Source organism: Lethenteron reissneri, chromosome 44 (assembly GCF_015708825.2).
Source record: "Lethenteron reissneri isolate LAM-NWPU_2019-01 chromosome 44, ASM1570882v1, whole genome shotgun sequence".
In the NCBI taxonomy this organism is placed as follows: Eukaryota; Metazoa; Chordata; class Hyperoartia; order Petromyzontiformes; family Petromyzontidae; genus Lethenteron; species Lethenteron reissneri.
In genome coordinates, this window is record NC_083822.1 from 3,856,519 (window position 1) to 3,873,534 (window position 17,016).

Genomic DNA, 17,016 nt, shown 5'->3' on the forward strand with positions numbered 1-17,016 from the left:
GACTTAATCCCAAAAATAATTATATCAGCCATAACGTATACGGTCTAGCTTTCAGTAATATGTACCTAATCTCGTGGGTGTCTCTTAGCTATATCTAAAAACTTTGAGGAGGGGGAGGGGTGTCCATTCTCCTACGACACCCACGGTGGCTACAGCCCTCCAATGAGCAGCATACACACATGTGCTTGAACATCGAGTATTGTGTAATAATGGAATATTTGTTTACTCACGATGTAGTAATTATCACGGGGTGGTGGGGGAGGTGTAAGAGATTAATCAATCCGTCCCTAATTTCTGTACCCAACAAAGTAATCTATGAGAAGGCTTCTGCAGAGCCGAGGATAAAAAAAAAACAAGGGTGTGAAAAATGACACCTTTGATGAGGAAAACTTGACAATGACACCCCGCACTGTGGATTACAGCGACGCAACTCAGCCAATCTACCCCTTGGCTGTATTTCAAAACATTGGGCTAACTTTATTATATAGTGTGCGTATGGACGCCAAGGTTAATAGCAATTTAATAAATTATACAATACACAAAAAGAGCAGATAATACATTGTTGAGTGCCAGTCTCTTAGCACCATGACGTTATTTAATGGTCTGTCTTAAACACGCAACTGCTGTGTTATGATGAAAACAGCAATGTTCCCATTACCTATCCGCTCGCGGTTTTATTTTCCAGTCGGCGTACCTCTCCGCGGTGCAATATTGCCGCTCAATATTTCACAAATCCTCACGAGCGGGTGGAAGGAAACACACTCTCGTGGCGTTCGCAGTCCGTGGAGAAGCGTGGCAAGCGGCACGCCGCGCTGGGTGCTAATCGGGCGCACGCGTGCACGGCCACTGCTCGAGGGGTCGACGTCGATGCTTGTGCACCCCGCTGACATTCAGGCTATCGGATGAGTGCGCAACTTCATTGGCAAAGTTGAAGTTGAAGCCCGAGCTTGCATTGAAAGCACGGCGAACTGCGTCGCGAATTATTCGTCACCCAACGCGACTCAACGAGCCGTGACATTTCATGGCCACAATTGAACCTGACATCGTGGTGCATTGTAGTGCCCCGAGAGGCTGCAGGTGTCGCATGAATTAATCACAATGTATACAAAACTAAAAAAGATATATACTCAATAATTATCTGCATTAATTCATGCAAGTTTACCTTGAATACAAAGATCAATTATAATTGATGATTCGATACATTGTTAATGCCTATGAGATATGTTCAACTTCAATGTTGTTTTGTTTAACCAGCTGAGAACTGTAGTGACCAGGATAGAGTCTCAATGGCAATAGTCAACTGGGTCACTAAATGACAAAAAAAAAATTGGAGACCGAAAAAGCACACACACACACACGTCTTCACTAGCAGCCTCCATTATGCCATTGAGAGGTGGTGACGTCATCGCAACGCTTGTGCACTTGTTTGAAGCGAGGTGCACTTTCAGACCACATGAAGTGTCAAAGGATCGCTAACAAGGAAGGCGGTCACAGGACAAACCCAGGTGTTATAGGTTGACTGACTTAGATGACTGGTAGATGCCCCACCTGTGCTCCCGACTGTGCCAACTTTCTGTGATTTTGCCTACCAGCGCTCTACTCGTTTTTGAGCGGCGCTCCTCTGCCCTCCGTTGTTGCTGGAGTGTGACTGCCTCCAACTGCCCAGTAGCGTCCTTCACGAGCCTCCTCCACGAAAGCCAATCTTGACACCACCGGAACAAGTCTTCGGCAAGTCCACTCAGCTCCACATTTTCAGCCTATCTCTTTGCCAGCCTGTGCCATGCTCATTTAGCCCCTCTATCCGGCAAAAAAAAACGGTTTGTGCATGTGAAGGCTGGACATGCAGGTTATATCACCAAGCCAAAGCAGCCTCACCTGCGTCCAGATCTGTAAAAGATATGTGAGCTCTGAACACATTCCAGCCAGGTTCAACCCTAAATGGATCGTAGGTAGGCCAGCATGAATCAAACGGGCACCGATGTTCCACACGTTTTGCAAGTATAGAGACTTATGCACGTACAGTGAGGGAAAAAGTATTTGATCCTCTGCTGATTTTGTACGTTTGCCCACTGACGAAGAAATTATCAGTCTATAATTTTAATGGTAGGTTTATTTGAACAGTGAGAGACAGAATAACAACAAAATAATCCAGAAAAACGCATGACAAAAATGTTATAAATTGATTTGCATTTTAATGAGGGAAATAATATTTGACCCCTCTGCAAAACATGACTCAGTACTTGGTGGCAAAACCCTTGTTGGCAATCACAGAGGTCAGACGTTTCTTGTAGTTGGCCACCAGGTTTGCACACATCTCAGGAGGGATTTTGTCCCACTCCTCTTTGCAAATCTTCTCCAAGTCATTAAGGTTCCGAGGCTAACGTTTGGCAACTCGAACCTTCAGCTCCCTCCACAGATTTTCCATGGGATTAAGGTCTGGAGACTGGCTAGGCCACTCCAGGACCTTAATGTGCTTCTTCTTGAGCCACTCCTTTGTTGCCTTGGCCGTGTGTTTTGGGTCATTGTCATACTGGAATACCCATCCACGACTCATTTTCAATTCCCTGGCTAAGGGAAGGAGGTTCTCACCCAAGATTTGACGGTACATGCTACGTCCATCGTCCCTTTGATGCGGTGAAGTTGTCCTGTCCCCTTAGCAGAAAAACACCCCAAAGCATAATGTTTCCACCTCCATGTTTGACGGTGGGGATGGTGTTCTTGGGGTCATAGGCAGCATTCCTCTTCCTCCAAACACGGCGAGTTGAGTTGATGCCAAAAAGCTCCATTTTGGTCTCATCTGACCACAACACTTTCACCCAGTTGTCCTCTGAATCATTCAGATGTTCATTGGCAAACTTCAGACGGGCATGTATATGTGCTTTCTTGAGCAGGGGGGCCTTGCGGGTGCTGCAGGATTTCAGTCCTTCACGGCGTAGTGTGTTACCAACTGTTTTCTTGGTGACTATGGTCCCAGCTGCCTTGAGATCATTGACAATATCCTCCCGTGTAGTTCTGGGCTGATTAATCACCGTTCTCATGATCATTGCAACTCCACGAGGTGAGATCTTGCATGGAGCCCCAGGCCGAGGGAGATTGACAGTTCTTTTGTGTTTCTTCCATTTGCGAATAATCGCACCAACTGTTGTCACCTTCTCACCAAGCTGCTTGGCGATGGTCTTGTAGCCCATTCCAGCCTTGTGTAGGTCTACAATCTTGTCCCTGACATCCTTGGAGAGCTCTTTGGTCTTGGCCATGGTGGAGAGTGTGGAATCTGATTGATTGGTTGCTTCTGTGAACAGGTGTCTTTTATACAGGTAACAAGCTGAGATTAGGAGCATTCCCTTTAAGAGTGTGCTCCTAATCTCAGCTCGTTACCTGTAAAAAAGACACCTGGGAGCCAGAAATCTTTCTGATTGAGAGGGGGTCAAATACTTATTTCCCTCATTAAAATGCAAATCAATTTATAACATTTTTGACATGCGTTTTTCTGGATTTTGTTGTTGTTATTTTGTCTCTCACTGTTCAAATAAACCTACCATTAAAATTATAGACTGATCATTTCTTTGTCAGTGGGCAAATGTACAAAATCAGCAGGGGATAAAATACTTTTTTCCCTCACTGTATGCATTTTGTACTTCTTTCGCACCGTACGTAGCCAACCGTGCTAATCGGAGGGCATAACTGTGGCCAGGAATACCAAAAGCTTCACATGGAGTGACAGCGCAGGTAGCATGCACAGCGCATTACGCAGCTAATGAAAATAAAACGCCGCTCGGCTTATTTGGAGTGATTCATCATATTAACACACCTTGCCACGGGCAGCAACACAGTGTGTGAGTGTGTGAACGTGTTCTTGTGCACGTGCACACAACCAACGCACTTTTGCATCGAGATTGAAAACTCATTTCTTGAGAACTGCCTGTTGTTGCATTCAGGTTCAATGTACAGTGTACATACGTACGGCGCATCGCCAGCTGAGCGGTCAGCACGCAGCCAGTTCGCAGTGGAGTTCACAGTTCGATTCCCACCTCAGCGCGGAGCCGCAGAGATGGCTACGCGAGGACGTTAAAGACCCCCCCCTCCCCTTTAACTTCGCCGCCTCACCTGCTCGTCCACGCGGTGGGCCGTGACCGATGCCCCTTCCTCCAGCTCGGCATCGTTGATGGGCCGGATGCGTAGAGCCACCTGCTCACGAGTCACGAGGTGGGGGTGATATGAAGGGGGTGATACGGAGGGGGTATGGTGGTTGGGAGCGTTTCAGAATCAGAATCTTTATTTAGAATGAAGGTGGAATCCGATGAGCTATGAGGCTTTTTTTCACAGATGTTCAGTATGGGCGGATCAGCGAGTTGCAACAGCGAACGATACAAAAACAGTGCAAAAAAATAGAAAAAATTTAAGCAAGTCGCTGAATATAAGTAAATAATGATACAAAAAATACAAGTCACATGTATCATGATTGAGCAAGGCATCAGGTAATGGGGTTACACAAGGTGGAGAGGGTGCAGAGGAAACCAAGAGGGTCAACCATGCGTGCACACATTCACTGCAGAACAGGGCCACAGTTTTGAAATGGTCTACACGGGATATATAACCTGGGGTGGCACGGTGGTGTTCCACTATACAGTATTAAACATCTTCAGTATTTATGAACCAATGTATATGGGGAGGAGTGGTGTGCATAGACTGAATGTGTGTGTATATATACTTTATTTACATTATTGCAGGATATAACCTACTGCTGTGGAGCGGTGACACCGTGATTTGCACGTGCCATGAACCCGGCGACCTGAGTTTTATTCTCACCCACGGATAACATCAGTGGTGAGTGATATCTAAACCAGTCCTGGGCTGCCCATTCAAAAACCCACACTGCCCAGCGTGGTGAAATATGGTCAAACAAGTCGTAGGGAGGTCCTTCCTATGGCAGTGGATTGACATGTAACTATTGCGTCGAATATGAGCTGCTGATGTGGCACAACGCTCCACGCAGAAATGTAACTTGTGTGAGCTAGTCCACAATTTATTCAGTGTCAATAAAATGACTGACTTCGTGGGAGGTCAACGGTGCCCCCCCCCCATCATATGAATGTGGAATTGCACTGCTGCTTTAGGGCCTCCGACAGCAATTAGCACTGATCAATGCTCATTTGAGCAGGGAGGCACTTTGACTGAACCGAGTAGAAAATTGAATTGTCCGGTAGCAAATGTAATAATCACCAGGCTATTAAGACATCACAATGACTCGTTTCATTTGTATCCCTCCACTCCATATACTTGCCGTTACACATGTTATACGTTCACAAAACATAAAGTAATCTGGGTCTATCCATCAAAAAAGTAATGAGAACTAAAATGTCAGCCCATCATTCCTGGCCAGTGCTTAATATCAGGATTTATTTAAGCAGGCAAACTCTGGACCTGTTTCCACCTCCTGGATCACATCACCTGCAACGTCCTGGCGTTTTTTGCAGGTGATGATTGGCTTAAGCCACCCACAAGGCTCGGAGCATACCCGTAACAGTGTTAGGTTTGCCTTTACTGAACGTGAACAATTCTCCGAAGCTGGGCTCAAGATACATGTGAGTTATACAAAAGTCGTGTAACAAGTTTGGTAAACAAAGCAACATTTTGAGAGGGAGGCAACTGGAAAACGCATCAGTATGTGACGACGTAGAGCAATTATGGAAGGTGGATATGGATTAAAGTGATGGAGCAAAGAGGTGAACAAAAAGCAAGATCGAAAACATAATTCGTTCATGAAGCAAAGTAAGTTGGCTTGGGCAGGACACATCGCTGGAATGATGGTCGATGGATGAGACAGGTGATTGAATGACAGCCCAAGTAAAAACATCCCCACCACCACAATGGAACGACGGTGAAAAGCTTATGCACAGCAGACGGACTGTGACATCGCAAGCTCGTTAGAGATTGTGACATCGTTTGGGGAAGCGTTCATCCAGCGGTAGATATAATTAATGGCTTATCATGATGAACAAACCACACAAGCAAACACGCACCGTCAGTTGATGATCTTTGGATTCTCCGTTGTCCTTCATCTTCTCTCTGCTTCTTCACAAATCCAGGACCATGAGATGGGTTCACAGCTCGCAGCTGTGGCCGATGATGATGATGATGCCCTTCCTCTGGCGACCAACTAGCAGCCAGGGGTGGGTCCCCTTGGCTGACTGAAGCAGCTATGAGTGAAGGTCTCCGTCCCCCAAACACAGGGATGTGATGGATGTATACGTATACACCTAACTGTATGCGCGTGGAACAAAACTACTCGGCCTATACGCGCGTGAGTGCACACACACGCGCCCGCCTGCCCGTGCACGACAGCTTTGTGTTTTTCGGAGTTCTTCGTCAAGAGAATGGCGCAACGCGCATTTGTATAGTAGGCTGTGTCCTTCTGTCTCGGGGTTTAAAAAAAGAGAGCACAGAAGCCGTGCCAACATAGAACAGCGGCTAACCCTGCTCGCCAATTACCATCACAAGAACCCCGCGATGCGCGTTTGACCGCCCGCGGATTTGACGCATTTTACGTGGCCAAGGCGCAAGGTCCCTGCGATGGTCCCGCGGCTACGGAACGCAACGGCGAAGGGGGCGAACAACCCTCGAGACGCCGCTGCCCATTCGGACACACGGCACAGAGAACCTCCAAGCCGCCCCAACGCTGCCTAGAACACACAGCCCCTATATATTATAATCGGCGCTGCGTAATGTGGTATATCTACCGCGCCCACACAACAACAATAAGCTATAGAAACCCCACCGACCAGGCAGCGCTTGACTCTTTAGTCCGTCCGTAAGCCCCTGCTAAACCAAATGCACCCTCAGTAGTTCACATACAGCTCAGATACATATCCATCAAAATCGACGAATCAATGCCCACAGGCTGCTGGAACGGTGGTCGCGGGTTCGTATTTGTCGCGAGCGCGCAGCTCGGCGCCGTGCGAGCACCGACTGCGTTGTTCGAGTGGCGGTGTCATCGCGGACGGGGGAAGCGGACCGCGTCGTCACCCTGGGCACCCGGGAGCCACGGGGAGGGTGAGGGGGGGGGCAGTGCTGCCTGCTGTGCCCTCCCCTCGCTCTCTCTCTCTCTACCTCCCTCCCTCCCTCCTCCCAACTCCACCAGCTCTCCCTCCCTTCGCTTCTCTTAACTCGCCATCGATGCCTCAATATTCCTCCATCCTCTTTGCCTTCCTCATCCCACCGTCTCTCAATCCCTCCATCCCTCCCTCCCTTCACATAGCCCTGCATTCAGAGCTCTCTTTCCCTTCCCCTCCCAACAGCGGCTTTTGGATAACCATCGAACAAAAACGGCCACTGCATCGCGCGCTTTCAGATGCGCTTTTGCGGCCGTCTGGAACGCTCCTCCTTCCGATATTAGGAAGCCACTGGAGTTGTGTACTTTTAAATCTGGATTGAGAACTAATTTATTTAGAATAGCTTTTTGTGTTTAGTTTGCAGTCCTTCCCCCGCACCACCGATTATCACGATTGGATACGTACGGTGCGAAAGAAGTTCAACATACATAAATACATAACGCCATTGCCTTTCAATCAAATTCTTCTCTCTCCTCAATCTTCTTATCCCGGTCGCTCCCTCAATCACCCCATCCCTTCACATCTCTCCTCTCTCTCCCTTCATCTCGCTATCTCTCCAGCTCACCATCGCTCTGCCTCTCTATTTATCTCTCCAATCCTTCGTCTGTCCTTTCAACCTCGAGCTCCTTTTATCTTCCTTCATCTACATAACTCCATACTCTTTGCCTCTATTCATTCCTCCTTCCATCTCTCCCTTCCTTCACCTCTCTCTCTCTTTTTTTCGATCAGAGGAAACAAGAATATGCTCGGTGTAGTCGGCACTTTGCTTCGTTCATCATTTCGTTTTTTCTTTCAATGCTTTGCTTTATGTAATCCCCCCTCTTTTTAAATGAAAGATTTCACAAAAGATTTCTCTCTCTCTAGCGATCTCTCTCCCTCCATCACATTCATATCAACCTCCCTCCACTCACCTCACTATCGATCCCTACCTCCATCCCTTCATTTAGTTTTTATTGCTTGTGCTTTGTGCACTACTGCTAATGTGGAATCACGGAATTCATTTTTTTTTATATTGCGCTCATACATGGAACAATGCGGTACAAATTACACACCACAACTTTGAAACAATAAAACAAACTAGATAAAAAAAAATAGACCACAAGGAATTTATTCTTCAAACGAATCACAACCGTGAATTGTGCTAATTTACAGTGAATAAATATTGCATGCCTACTACCACTGAGGCAAACATCTATAATTGTGTGGAGTCTGTCGGGACTTTTGGCTGAGAGGCGCGATGTCTGTGATAGGGGCTGTGGTGGTGTGTGTGTGGGGAGCGGTAGTGTAGCAGTTAGCACGCTGCGCTACGAACCCGCCGGCCCAAGCTCAATTCCCGCTCACGTCCAACACCGGTGACGATTATCTTAACCGGACCTGGGCCTCCGTTAGGTCAACTCAGCCTCAAAATGAGTATCTGGTGCGGTGTGGGAACATCGCCACCACGGTGACAAAGCCAGCCGGCCGTGGTGCTGGCCACCCACCCCTCGTGTGCTGTTCCGGCTTCCATAGGTTTTCGCGAACAGCACTTGCCCCAACAGTCTGTTAAGGCTATAAGGGGCGTCTTTGTCTTTCGTCGTATGATGGGGATGCAGCGTGGCTCATTATGCAACCGAAATATATATTTTTTGGCTTTGTGCCAAAATGAGATTTTCTAAATCTCTTTTTCCTTTAAACTAAACGTGTTCGAGTGATTTTAATTTCAACATGTAAAAACGACAGGTCAAGAGCTTCTGCTGGATACAAATCCAATATATTTGCAGATACTGTGGACAAAGAAGCTCGCGATAGATTCACGTGATGTACTATCGGCCCATTACGTGTTCGTTAAAAGAGCAGGTCGTGGTTTTAATACTTATATACTATATAACAACTAGCCTTTTGCCCGTCCAAGGACGGGTGTATTGCAGTAAATCTGAAAATTGCAAGCGAAAAGCAGAGCGCTACGTGATATTCATTGCATCAATTCGTGTGCAATTTGTAAGGCCGCGGTGACACAGACCTATTTCATTTATAAAGGTTATCATCTCTTGTTCATCATGACGTCCTTTTTACTTCTATGTCGTCAATGTTATTTTCTTTGAACCATCGACGTGACTTTACCGAAAGACCCAAAGAATATCTCAACAGCGTTACGGAGATCGCGTGACGTGAGGGTTCTGCCTTTGTAGTGAGGGTTGTGAGTTGACGTTGAGGAGGGGGGAGGCGCCTCGCCCCCCCATGTGGAGTGACGTCACCTCTTTATGATTATTAATGTTCGATGTGGAGTGACGTCACCTGCTCATGATTATTAATGGGGGGGGGAGGTGCTACATGTGGAGTGACGTCATCTGCTCATGATTATTAATGAGAGGGGCTGTCCATGTGGAGTGACGTCACGCGCGGGACACACAGACATTCTTGGCTCATTACAGTAGTAAATATACGGGGGGAAATTATGTCATTGGTTTTACATTATCCTTTACATGAACATATTAGATTCCTGACCTATTATATTATCACCTCCATAAGGGATACATTTATATACAAAAAAGTTACTTCACATACTGTGAGTAATCGATGATTTTTTAAGTTCATAAAGATTTTGAATGAAGATTTTTTTGTTCAAGAAGGAAGTCTCTGTAACCTTACCCCCGATAGGCATAAGTGTTCAGGCGAGCTAGAGTTACAACAGTGACACTTTTACTTTGCATCTATTAATGCTAAATGCAATCCAACATTAAACATAATGTTAGTTACTTACCCGGAAAAATTTTTCAATGAGTCTCAGGTCTTATTCTTTGGGTCTTTTGGTAAAGTCAAGTAGATAGGTTGAAAGAAAATAACATAAAACTACGTTTCGATCACAACACAAGCGATCGTCTTTCAACCTATCTACGTGACTTTACCAAAAGACCCAAAGAATATTAATTCCTGCAGTCACGAAAGCTTTAAGTCAACATTTGAGTCTCAGGTCTCTTTATTAATGGACAATTTCACCTTAAGGAGTGTTTTTGTACCTCTTCGGACGCATGTTTACTAAGTACCGTGAAGCATTACAGCATGAAAGAATAGTGGGGACGTTGTTTTCAATACTGCAATGAAGTTATTGTTTCGCATTATTATTTGTTGTTGTGAAGTATCGTTATCAGTGTGGTTGTGCGAAGTGTTGCATCGCAGGAGTTTGAAGCACGTGGCAGCTTGCGGAGGCCTTCATCCATATTCTTAGGTGTTTTCGGTAAAGTCACGTAGGTAAAACATCAAAATTAATAAAAATAATAAAATAAAATAAATATCACGACGTTTCGGAGGCAACACAAGTCTCCGTCATCAGGTGGGACAGTCACAGCCAGATTAGCTGCATCAAGTGAGGCAACGATTCAAGATGCAATCCCTTAAAAGCGAGTTGAGGGGGGAGGAGAGGGGGGGGCTCATCAGAATGTGGCAGCCAATGAATGGAAAGTATCGGGAGAGAGGGGCCAAAAAAGGGTGGGCGACGGCGTGGAAGCTATTGTGCGCAAGCCTTCATCCAGCAGTGGATGGATCGTGGCTGATGATGATATTTATATTTCTTCTGGTCAACGGGAAAATATTTTGCAAATTTGACGTTGTTACAAATCGTTTAGGCGTTCATCGTGCACTATGTACCTGTTCAAAGAGAAATGTCACGGTGTTGCTACCTCTGTAGCATTAACAAGAGGGACATTATTACATTATATTTCAACGATCGTTTTATTGTTATCACTGCAGGGGCAAGAATATAATTGACTCATATTCAATACACATTGTACGTACTGTGTTGTTTATGTGAAGTGGGGTTGGAGCAGTGACGCAGGGTGTGATGCATTGCACGATGAACACAGCCACCTGAGTTTGATTCCCAGCCTGCCCCCCCCCCACCGTCCCGACACCAAACCGCACCAACGAGTGTGGTGAAGAATGGCCAAAATCCCCCTGAACCGGACATGGTGTGTGGAGGCCCTTTAATCAGCAGTGGATTGACAACGAGCTGTAAATGTATTATTATAACTTTTTTTATCTCATCCCCACGAATTAAAATGAACTCATCTTAGTAAGGCCATACACATATTCAAGTCTCGCTGAATAGCTCGTGATTAAATCGTGTCGTGTACATGTAGGAGTGGAGCGTTGGTAGTTAATGCACTATAATGCACGAGCTGCACGAGTTAAATTCCTGGCCATGGCGAGCACGGGTGAAATCTAGGCGTTAATTAATTTCATAATATAATCCGATATTTGTGTACTTTATATTCCTATAATCATGCGGACTGGTTTATAAACAAAATGTGATGACTAAATCAACATAGATGAATGTGGCGTGCCAACATTATTCCCGGAACAGTGTTCTAGACATTCGAAAATAAGCCCCGATGATGTCTGAAATGGTCCTGGAAAGAGCCTTCACCAACCCGCACTGGTCAGCTTGGGAAACTATGGCCAAACAACCCCCCCCCCCCCCGTGACCCACATGGCGTGGGGAGACCTACATCCAGCAGTGGAATGACGATTACGATTACAGAGAGAGATGAACGCTACATTGATATTTCAGTGTTCATGTATCGCACAACGGAAAACGGAATTATTGACTATGTGCGCAAAAAAGTTGAATTTTTTCTTCTATTTTAGCAAATACACTTATTGATATATGTCTAGAAGGCGTAAAAACACGCGCACGCACGCGCACGCACGCGCACGCACGGTAAGGGGTGCCCCCCGCCACCCTCGCCCTCCGTCTCTCAGAGAGGAATGCTCAACGTCAACCTTGACCTCGTGGAGAATGGAGGGTGGAGTGCGGGGTGCGAGGTGTGCGGTGTGGGGCGAGGGGTAACGCGAGGGGGAGGTCATTGCTTAGTAACGAAGAGGACGCCCAGGGGAGAGCAGTGGTGGTGGTGGTGGTGCAATGGGGAGGAATGCACGTGGAGACGGGAAAGTGTGTGTGCTCCAGTGTCATGTGTCACTTGTCATGGGCTGCGGTAGTGTCGTGGTTAGCGTGCTGCGCCACCAACCAGAGATCGATTCCCGCTCACGAGCAATAACTTTGGCGAATATTTGAACCGGTTCTGGGCCTCCCCTAGGTCGACTCAGCCTCAAATTACTACGTATGTATTTTTTAATTATTACGCTCGGTACGTAGACAACGGTGGTAATCGGAGGTGTGAGTACCTGGTGCGGCGTGTAGGCATCGCCACGAGGGAGACAAAGGCGGCCGGGCGTGGTGCTGGCCACCCACCCCCTCGTGTGCCATGCCGGCCTTCATAGGTGCTCACTAACAGCATTTGCCCCAACAGTCTTCTCAGGCTATACGGGGGATTGTTGTCTTTGTGTGACTTGTCCAACCCCATACTGCACAGAAGAGAACATTTAATCTCTGGCGATGCCGCTTTAATGATACTGTGCGAGTTTCATCGTGCTGAATGCGCATCAGAGAACAAGACGGCTTCATCTCGCGCCTGACGAGCCTTAAGGCATTGTCCTTTAAAATACACAAATACTGTATGTTTAACTCCCTTAAGAACTCATAGCGTGACATACCCAGCTAGAACTGACTTGTCAAGTCCAGTGTTATGTGGGTGAGCTGATGGATAAAATATAGTCACAAAACGTATCAGCAGCCAACACGATGGTTTGGTAGAAGTTGATGGAACCAAGCAAGAGTGATATTGACGAATGAAAGATAACCTTGGCGGAAATTAAATCGGCCCCTTCGTCGCCAATGAGCTGACGGATGGCACAGATGAAGATGATGGGAACCAATGTTAGAAATCTCACAGAAGTAGCGTTGAAATTATAATGTATTATTTATCTCGCAAATGCAGCACCACATTGATGCACCAACACACGTGTGTGCACCAACACACGTGTGTGCACCAACACACGTGTGTGCACCAACACACGTGTGTGCACCAACACACGTGTGTGCACCAACACACGTGTGTGCACCAACACACGTGTGTGCACCAACACACGTGTGTGCACAGATGGCAGCTTTGCTGAAGCTTCAAAGACAGAAGTTGAGTGAGTGCGTTTCATTTGATGTTAGATTTGGCAGCAGTCTTAATTGGATATTTTGCTTCGGTTTATTTTCTCTCTCTCAAACTGCATCACGCCGCTGATGCTATCACCGTGTCATGTAATGCCATGTGTTGGTAATTTTCCAGTCCCCTGGCCTTTCGGGCCTTTGACGGCATGGCCATTTCCATCACCCCTGCAGTGTCTCTCCACCTCTCTGCGACAGTTCAGAATCAACATCTTTATTTAGACTGCAGCAGGAATCCGATAAGCTATGAAGCTCTTTTTCACAGATATCCAGTATGGGCGGGTCAGCAAGTTAGAACAGCAAACAATACAAAAACTCGATAGGAGTGCAAAACAGAAAAAAATTGCGTCACTAAAATATATTTAATAAATTATATAGGTCCGATTTTATCAATATTGGGCAAGGCAGCAGAAACAACAGCAAGACAGTCCCCACACCAAGAAAATAGCACGCAGTCCCTTAGTTTCTTCTCATGCTTCTTGCAGGGCAACAACTACAATTGGACATTGAGGTGGTGAAGCCAGATAACGGCGTCAGGAACTGAGAAGGCTTCCATTTATGTCTTAGTTTTTGTCTTTGCCAGTTACGTATACATTCCTGCCCAGTTTTTTTTCATTGTAAGGTGTATATGTTATTTTCCAATAACATAATAAGAATTGACTTCGTCGTGTGCGTAAAAAGATTTTGTTTGCTAAAAGCATCCAACTTTTAAACCGAAATAAATTTCAGTCCAAATTGTATTTATAATAAAATGCAGCATAAACTTTAAAACCGAAATTTGTTATAATATACAGCTAAAGAGGCTTACGTTTCCAATACGATTAACATTACAAACATATGCCAGTCCCCTGTGTTAAGGGGGGTGAATCCGCGCACGCTGGATACGGATTACCACAACGCTGTCTTCAGGGGGAAAACAAACAGGATCGCAAATAGCGCTTCCCAGTGTGCAGGATGACTTTGCAATTCCTAAAAAAAATGTGGGCAGAGGGCGGGATGAGAACACAGGCCGTGTTTGTGCCGGTTCAATGAATCAAATCCTCTGTAGGCAGGTAAGGCTCCATTCCAGGTGGCTTTGACAAGGTGGCTTTAACGGAACAGTGCCCCCTCGTGACGATTTGTCAATTTAACAAGTGAGCATTTGGGGGGTGGGGGGTGGTTGGGGGGTGGGGGTGGTTGGGGGGTTGGGGGGATGGGGGGGTTGGGGGGGTGGGGAATTGGAAGGGTGGGGGTTGGGGGGGTTGGGGTTCGACGATAAAGAACGATGACGACAGCTTTGGACAAAAACAGCAACGTCGCCAATTATAAATATCTCATCATCAGCACGACCATTGAACCCCCTTGGATTAGACCCGTCTCAAATAATCACGCCTGCCCCTGAACCGAATACATTTCGTCTATATAAACTAAACGAGTTTTTATTTTATTTTACCATGTAAGGCCCACTGAGCTATATAGCTCTTTTTCAGAAGCGACCTGGTCACAAAGGAGAGTTCAACGAAGTGGCTTATTACGTGAACATTTATAGCAGCCAAATACTCAAAACGCATGCTTCTAAATGTGGTTGAGAAAACCCGGAGGACCCAGAGATAAATCCATGTGACCACGGGGAAAACATGCAAACTACAAATATACAGGCGTCAGGGTCGGGATCTGGATCAGACGAGGTAGTTAACATCTCGCCACCGTGGCACCCCTATCAGACGCGACCACCACATATTGAAGTGGGAAATCAGAGAAAGCTTGGTTGGCACGCGACAGTAAATCCTGACCAGGCCGTGAACCATCCTGAACCATCCTGAACCTCAGTTAAATCCAGCGGATGCGTTTAAGACGTCCGCTTAGCACTCGTCTTCACCTTGCATGCAAATTAAAACCGATTTATGCACATTTGAGTTGTTCAAAAGTCAGTTTAAATCCTTTGTTCACCACGTATTTAATGACAAATAAAAAGGCATTGTTCAATGTTCGCATCGATGACATTCAGGCTACTGGACCTAATCAACTTGTTATAATGGGACAATAAGGGCAATAAATGATATAAACGAGACAAATCAGAATAAAATCAAGACAGGTTTGAGTTTTAAGTCAAATCGTGGAGCGGATGGCAGGCTACGGGATTGAATCATTTCAGGTAAAGGTGCAGTCCAGCATTTTGTTGCTGCAGTGGTCATCCTATAGCTACTCACACTACATAGAAAACATAATAGGCATCTGACAACAGCGAGCCACACGAAACAAACTAGCAAATGGCGGTATGAAAACTCGATCAGTGATCATAGATGCTCCCAAAGGAGTGCAACACAAGACACAATATCAACACTTTCAAACTCAAGACAATATCAACACGTAACGTTTACGGTAACTCAACCCGCAAGCTAAAAACACCGCAGGACGGCATTGAACCGGAACACAAATCACAACGTGAAGACCCAAGCGACAATGGTGCCAAGCTAAGTGTGACGTCAACATTTACAGCCAACAGAAACTCGCGTAACAATGTAAACAAACAAAATGACTCCAAACGAAACGGCAACATAACGAGGCAAGTTCAATGGGGCAAATCAAAACCACAATGTCAATACCGTATAGCCACTTCACAGCAATTGAAGCCACAAAATAACATCAAATCAAAGGCACACGTACACGAACTAAAACCACCACGACTACGGAGTCATTTGACATCAAATTTTTCCTAAATTTCAAAACATCGCAGATACCAAATGACATGTCAAACAACAAAAACAACTACATTAACCCGCCCCCCATCAACATATCCAGTTGATATCAACTTTATTTGATCCATAAAAAAACTATGTACAGAATATCAAATCAAAGAATGAAAAACATGGTTGAGAAGTTCCATATAACTTTAAACAAAAACTGCCACAAATAAAATGTAAGTACCGTCAGGGATTTTTTTTATTTCCCCAAACGTGTTATGTTAAGCTCGGCTACCACAACACTGAGAGCTGTACTGCCGGGTTGCACGTGGTTAAGCCATCACATTCAGCACATTTCGTTCCCATCTTTGTAAGCGCTCTCGTGGCACCTTGGTGACCTGCATTCATTCGTTAAGCCGTACGCACTTGGACATTCCTTTAAGGTATCTGGGTCAAAACTCTTCAGTTCCAGAGGTTAGAGACCGTTCCATCAATTGGGCGGACTTCCACAATTACCAAGGGCAACAAAAGCTTTCCGTGAAGGAGCAGTTGGCTGAAAAGTGTTTAACTTTCTGCATTTTCTCTTTGTGACAGGATTTATTTTATTTTAATTTAATCTGTTATTCAGAATCTATATTTATCCTGGAGAAATCCGATTAGCTATTAAGCTCTTTTTCACATATGTCCATACGTGGCAGGTCAGAAAGTTACAACTGTTGATCCTAATCTTCTTTCATTTATGAACTGTTAAAGTGCACCTATCCTGGCACAAGGCATTTAGTGGCGAATGCCAATTGATGTTGTTGTTGTGTTAAAGGCTACACGGGGATCATTGTCTTTGTGTGGCATACTTGCAAACCATACCCATTTAAGCGGTAGACTGTCGACCTCTAAACGATTAGCGACTTGCATCTGATCTTAAACATATTCTTAGGGTTTTTCGGTAAAGTCACGTAGGTAAAACATCTCTTGAGGAAGGCCAGCGTCTCGAGGAGCTGTGACTTTACCGAAAAAACCTAAGAATATGAATCCTTGCAGTCACGAAAGCTTCAAATCTAGAAATGATCTTAAACAATTGTTCTTCCAAGGGGCCACCGCCAGTGGAAAGCCGTCCCTGTGCGGCACAAGAAGACTCATCAGAACCGGCCTTCACGCGGGCATCAGTCTGCCAGCAGGGGGAGATGAAGGCTGCTTGCGTCGTCCCAATTGT

At 45.7% G+C, this 17,016-nt stretch overlaps 1 protein-coding gene across 2 annotated transcripts in view; it reads right to left on the bottom strand.

Annotated features, from left to right (window-relative positions):
* Positions 1-7,020, bottom strand: part of KIF19 (kinesin family member 19) — a 99,858-nt gene extending 92,838 nt beyond the window's left edge. For both annotated transcript variants that reach the window (XM_061569879.1, XM_061569878.1), the window contains exons 1-2: positions 6,021-7,020; positions 4,105-4,185 (exon numbers count right to left, since the gene is read on the bottom strand). In XM_061569879.1, coding sequence (XP_061425863.1) covers positions 4,105-4,185; positions 6,021-6,059 — 120 coding nt within the window. In that variant the 5' untranslated portion in view covers positions 6,060-7,020. The remainder of the gene's footprint in view (positions 1-4,104; positions 4,186-6,020) is intronic.
* Positions 7,021-17,016: the final 9,996 nt, after the last annotated feature.